Source organism: Lactuca sativa, chromosome 6, assembly GCF_002870075.4.
Source record: "Lactuca sativa cultivar Salinas chromosome 6, Lsat_Salinas_v11, whole genome shotgun sequence".
NCBI lineage: Eukaryota > Viridiplantae > Streptophyta > Magnoliopsida > Asterales > Asteraceae > Lactuca > Lactuca sativa.
Window position 1 is genome coordinate 166,623,827 of NC_056628.2, and position 6,770 is coordinate 166,630,596.

Genomic DNA, 6,770 nt, shown 5'->3' on the forward strand with positions numbered 1-6,770 from the left:
AGACCGGTTAGGTCAAAGTCATCTAGGCAGACGGCTTCAAGTTCCAAAGCAAGTGTCGAGGCACCCATCGGATCGAACAAGAAATGGGTTAAACCCGAATATAGATGGGTACCAAAGGTTAAAACTCCCAAATCTCCTAATGCTTCTAACGTTTCTACATCTTCTGTTTGTGATAAGCAGGATATGTCATGGGAGAGAGTACTGTGCAAGGATGACAAAGGTCGACCTAGTTTCAAAATGGATTGGGTTCCAAAGACCTATTAATCCCGCTCTGTGTCGGAGCAGCTATGGAGGCATATCATCATACTTCGGTTTGTTGGTAGTGGCTGTTCCTAGAACATGATAGGAGACATCTCTCAACTATACAACACTCGGAATTTTATTTGAGAGTATGTGTCCTTTTGCGGGAAAGGAAGAAAGGAAGAGATCACAAATAGGGTTAGTGCTTAATGATATGAAGAATTTTCGGATCTGTTCTGAGATTATGCTTGCTGTTCTCAGACCTTCTGAATGCAGATTCAATCGGTGAATTACGGTTTGCGTTTTCTTCTCTATACTCCTGAATTTTTCTTAAGCTGATTCGCTTTAAAGACTAATTTTGTTTTAGGATAGTTTAAATTTGCGCATTTATTTTTGTTTCTCTCCTATGCACAAATTTAGGGGGAGAAATAAAAACAAAACAAAAATTAAAAAATTAAAAAAAATCCAAAAACATTACAAAATCAAATATATATATATATATATATATATATATATATATATATATATATATATATATATATATAATGTTAATGGAATGTGCTTGCAGAAGATGTTTTGGGAAATGAAATTAGCAAGTGATAATGGGCAATCTGAATCGGCGTAACGTACCTAAGTTGAATCGTCTACGCTCTGTGTTCGATGCACTGGAAGGCACGAAAGATTTTAAATGGACTTGACTAGGGAAAATTAAACCTAATGAATTTAAGGGCCTGCCAAACTTTGCCTAGTTAGATCCGTTTAACTTGATTTCACAACGCTCAGATAGGTTGAGCAGGGAGATATACATGGGAATCTACCGATCACATTAAATAACCCGTATCTAGAACTGTGGATTCACTTTTCCTCGATGTGCGGATTCTGTCCTTAATTCCGGTTGGATGGGGCGACTGGTAAATTCCGATAAATTAGGTCTGTAGAATATCGTTTTCTTTCTTTCTGTTTGTTAGTCATATGTTGTCTCCTTTGCGTGACTTCCAATCTGACCTGGTACACAACATATGCAACTCTATTTCTCTGCAGGCTATATATATGAAATTCCTCTCATCTGTTAGCCATATGCTGTCTCCTTTGCGTGACTTCTAATCCGACCTGGTACACAGCATATGCAACCTTCTACTTCTTAACCCCTCTGAAACAATAAGTAATAGAATTATGAATCTATCCTCTCTCTGAATGGTTGTCTGCTCCCGGTGTAAGGAGTACTCTGGAAGTTCTTGATGGTTGGGGCATATCAGGAAGCAGGAAACATGTTCTAGTACACTTAAAATTGAACACATACAGATTGTCTGTAGATCTCGCTGCTCGATTTAGGTGGAGAACAATATCCCTGGTTGTAGTCAGTTAAATGGTCTTAAGAAAAATTTATTTAAGGATTAGAGCCAATAATGATGATAAAGTTACAATTAAGATATATGCATGTATCATGTCATTGGTAAATTGTCCAAAATTGTCACAAATGTTTCGTGTTTAAGTGGACCACAATACTGACGATCGATCAGACGAAGATGTGAAGATAAGGGTACCGACAAGCGGATAAAGGCTGTCTAAAAACTTTGATCCCAAATCACTCTTAAAGCTAGCTATTATTTTTGTTTTTATTAAGTTTGTTCATAGTGTTCTTCTAATTTAAATATTGGGGGAGAATTAAATTTTAAAAAAAATAAAAAAATAAAAATTAAAAAAATTCAAATTCAAAATAGTGTTATTTCTGTTTTATTTCTTTTTCAGAAAATATAAAAAAATTAAAAAATATTTTTGTTTTTGTTTTAATTTGTGTGCTATGTTTTCTTTTAGTTTTGTTTTGTCTTGAAAAGTGATTTCAGGTATAGATAAGACTCATGGAGTTTGTGTTGAAGATTTCTGAGCCAAGGCTTCATCTGTGAGCATCGAAGAATTCTCATTCGAAGGAGTAAGAAATGAAGATTATTCTTTCAACATTCAATCCTTCAACCCCAGAAGCAAGGTGAAGCAGAAATTGAAGATTATGTGACGGATTGCATTGAAGCCTCCTTAATCAGTCTGCTGCTATCATTGTACCTGCTGAAGTGATCCAGAAGATTTGTTCTCTCTGATGTTCTCTCTGAAGATTCTCAAGCTGAAAGTGTTATCTTTCAAGAATCAGTACAAGAAGCCTCCTCATCCAATGTGCGTTCAATGTCAAATCTTGAAGAAAAGCTCAAGTGCTCAAGATGAAGTCATTCATTGAAGATTCATATGTTCATCCTGATGTTGTGAAGAAATCAAAGGTTAAAGCTGAAGCCAAGCTCCCATTGAAGATTGACAAGAAGAGCCAGCTACTTTTTAGGGAGAGTTTGTTGGGTCAATTAAGAAAAGAAAGCTATAAACCAAAGGGGAGATTGTTGGGTCAAAATATGGTTTATACTTAGCTTTTCTGGGCAATTGTATTTTTCTGTAATAATTTTAGAGTTTACGGTCATGTTTACGGTTGAGTTTACGGCCGTAAACCCATTTACGGCCCATGTTATCCGGCCCATGTTCCCTAGTATATATAGGTGTTAGGGTGAGGAGTAGAGATTGATGAATCCTAGAGATTGTACGGCCAAGAGAGAGGAAGAGAGAGCATATTGTGTGAGAGAATCTATGGTAAGGAATTTCATTCATATCATCAATACAATCAATATTCTTAATATTCTTCTTCTCCTTATCTTCTTATTGTGATCTGGCATCATCCGTTTGATTGGGATTCCGTACCATCAAACGGATCTGATTGATACACAGGCAAATTAGGGACTTACAGTTTCTGTGGTAGGGAAGCGATGGTTTGCACCTCCTGGACATCAGTAAACCCTGGTCGGGGGTTTCTTTCTTGCCCTCAATAGGTAAGTGTTCCATTTTGCTATTTTACCCTCATTTTGGAAAATCACCCTCATGTTTTGGAGATTTTTATGTGAAGGTTTCAAATGCAGATTCTTTGGATGGATTGATCATCCGATGTGTGCAAGATCTATGTTGATAATACCCAGATTATTGAGGAATATCAACAATGCAAACTATTAAGTGGAAAGTTTGAATATGTGTTTGTTTGCAAGTTGGTTACTATTCGTGGTGGTTTGGGTGTTTTTCATTTAGGATTAAGGAATTAGGGACCCCTGTAGTTGCATGTAATTTTGGGTGTTTTTGTCTTATGAAATTGTAACAGGGGAATGTGGTAGTTTTTTGCTATTTGATATTGTAATATCAATTTAGGGTTATTTTGGTCCAACTTCAGAAATGGGTACCCTTTTCATGGTTGTAATGAAAATTTAATGCAGTTATCACCTAATGTTAATGTTTATTTGTTGTTTCAGAACAAAGTTGTTATAACCATAAATGTGTTCCATAAACATGACAACAAAGTTGTTATAAACCATAAACATCATTCTTTAATAATCACAAAGTTTTTATAAACCATAAACATCATTCTTTAACAATCACAAAAAGTTGACAACAGTTTCTTGACCAAAAGGGCTAAAAGACCAAAATAAAACCATGACAACAAACTACTTCTAAACCATTACATCCAAATGCACAAAAGTGGAGCTAAACTAAAAGATAAGTTTTTAAACAAAATACACTAATTCATGCATTGATTGCCACCTCCATTCCCTCCTTGACTGCTTCATGTATTCCCTCCTTGACTACTTCCTGAATTCCCTCCTTGATTGCTTCATGCAATCCCTCCATCACCCTTGTAAGTCCTGGAGTTATGACCCCTATTGTTGCATTTCCCACACTTGACACTAACAAACTTTCTGGTGAGATTTTCAGGTTCACTTCCACCATGCTTATGCATCTGACTATCATATTTTTCATATGCACTTCTCTTTCTCTCACTCTTTGGTCTTCTAGGTTGAATGTGTTGTCGTGATGGTGTTAATTGAAATGGACTGGTACTTTTTGGCCACATGGCTCTACCCTTTATAGGTTCCATAGTGTAAGAGTAAGCCTCATTCCAAGTTTGAAGCCAATACACTTTGTTGACATAAGTGTAAAGCTCCCCAACTTTGTCTCCACTATCAACCATTTCATGTATTGTAGCTATGACATGTTTGCATGGAATCCCATTCAACTCCCACTTTCTGCATGTACATGACATATTTGTCATGTTAACCACATGATGGTCATGCCAAGGACCATAAACTTCATACTTTGCAGTCCCATTCCATCTAGCCCTATATTGGACTGAAGCTTCCCTATTTCTCTCAAGTAACTTTGATGTTGTTGGAGTGAGTGGACCTGGAGCTTTAGACATCACTTTCTTCACATTGCAGATCCTCTTCATAAGGTACTGCCTGATGTACTCAAGACAACTTATGATAGGCTTATTCCTACCATGAATAAGCTTAATGTTGAAAACCTCACACAAATTGTTGAGCAATATATCTGATCCTGCTCTGCCTGTATTAAACAAGAACATTAAATCAAATAAGTCAAATACAATAGCACTAGTAAAGCTTCACCTAAGGCAAGGAATATAACCTGAAAAGTGGCTTATGGCCCAATGGTGAGGGGGTATTTTCTTCAACCACTCAAAAGCATCCTTATCAAACTTGCTAAGGTCATTCATGTAGTGTTCAAATTTTGGTATTGTGGTTGTTGTTGCACACTTCCATAAGTGATCTTTATACTCTTTTGTTTTCCATTTTTCCTCATTTTCTCATAAATATGCCTTAGACAGAAACGATGCTCAGCTTGTGGGTACAGTTGTGCAATAGCAGGTAAGAGTCCCTGTAAAAGATTATCCCACATAATCATTCCAACATTCATATACAAATGAACTAATAGTTATACAAAAAGAAGAAAATAGTACCTTTTGTCTATCACTCATGAAAGTAAATTTAGAATTTGAGTACAACTCTAACTCATCTCCTAAGCATTCTAGAAACCATTTCCAGCTACTCATATTTTCAGTCTCAACAATGGCATATGCAAGTGGGTATATGCCATTGTTTGAATCCAATCCAACTGCAGTGAGTACTTGGCCTGGAAATGGTATTTTCATAAAAGCACCATCTAGTCCGAGAATATCTCTTAAGCCTGCTTTAAACCCTTTCTTTAATGCCCCTAAGAAAATATACACCCTTTTAAACTGCCTTGTTTCTCTAGCACTGTTAGGCTCATTAACAACCTCAAGCTTCACAGTTGTATCCACATTAGTTGGTTGTAGTTCCGTAAGATAATCTCTTAACACCTCGTATTGCTTTGTGTAGTCATCGGTCACTTGCTTTGTAGCTATTGCTTTTGCCCTCTGTACTTTGTGTATGGACTCACCAACTTGAAGCCTTTTCTGAACTTGGTCTTGAATGCTTCGAAGGGGTACTGTAGGGTTAGACTCGACCATGTATAAGATTTCTGTGGATATATACTTCGCAGTGCAAGCCCTAAGTTTTCTAGTTTGAAAAGAAGTATGTTTGTCCAATAAAGTTTTCACATACCAATAATCACTATCTTTTGACCTTGAAGTCTGCATTGACCAAGATCAATTCACTTTATTACCCTTACCTACCCCACTTGCATTTACATTAGGTACATTACCTTTACATATAACCCTAAGCCTTTTTTTCATTTTTCTTGAACCCAAGATTCCTTTTAGTCTCAATGGCAAGTTTGTTGACCTTGTCCTTAATTTCCTTTTTACTTTTATACTTTTGACCCACTTGAAAAGTAACTGCATGGACTTCACCAAGAGAGCACTTCTTCTCCTTCACCATTTGTAAATATTGCTTTCCTCCTCTCATCATCGGTATCTTCACCTAAGGAGTCCCATTCATCATAATCAATTACTTCAACATCTTCAATATCTTCAGTATCAACATCTTCATTTTCAGTCTCAACACCCTTTCCTCTGTCAACATACTCAACATCTAGATCAACATTCATATAGAAATCACTCATGTCCACCTCAATATCACTTACATAATTTTCTTTATCTTCAAGAAAGTCACTATCTTCCTCACTCCCTTCACTACTCCTTCACTACCTCCTTCACTACACCCTTCACTACACACTTTACTACACCCTTCACCAAGCCCTTCACAAACTCCATCACTTTCAAATTGAACTTCACCAAGTCCTGCACCAAGTTCTGCACCAACTCCCATACTCTGATCATTACGTTCATTAAAAGTATATTGATCAAACAAAGGATCAAAGTCTTCAAATTGAAATACCTGGGTATCAAAGGTATCAAACACTTCTGTATTTAATTATTGTTCACTAAGATTTGCACCTTCATCATGAACTTTTGTATCTTGATCACCAACAAGTGCACCTTGATCATGAATTTATGTACCTTGATCACCAATAGTTGCACCTTCATTACCAATTTCAACATGTGCATCTTGATCACCAACAGTTGCAGTGTGTTCCAAGTTGAAACACAATTTCTTACTACATGATTGACTCCCTTCAACTAACCTCAATCGCATATTCTTATTGTATTCTGGTGTCTTATACCTTACCAAACACAATTCAAGATTTGGGACATCTTCCTGGTTTTGGTTTACTAG

At 36.5% G+C, this 6,770-nt stretch overlaps 1 protein-coding gene across 1 annotated transcript; it reads right to left on the minus strand.

Moving 5' to 3' along the window:
* Positions 1–3,928: 3,928 nt before the first annotated feature.
* LOC111905124 (uncharacterized) lies at positions 3,929–5,602 on the minus strand. The gene is made up of 3 exons (XM_023900801.1): positions 5,072–5,602; positions 4,890–4,989; positions 3,929–4,659 (listed from the first exon to the last, which is right to left on the minus strand). Exons 1-3 carry the CDS (start codon positions 5,600–5,602, stop codon positions 3,929–3,931), a joined length of 1,362 nt encoding a protein of 453 aa, XP_023756569.1.
* Between the last annotated feature and the right edge of the window lie 1,168 nt (positions 5,603–6,770).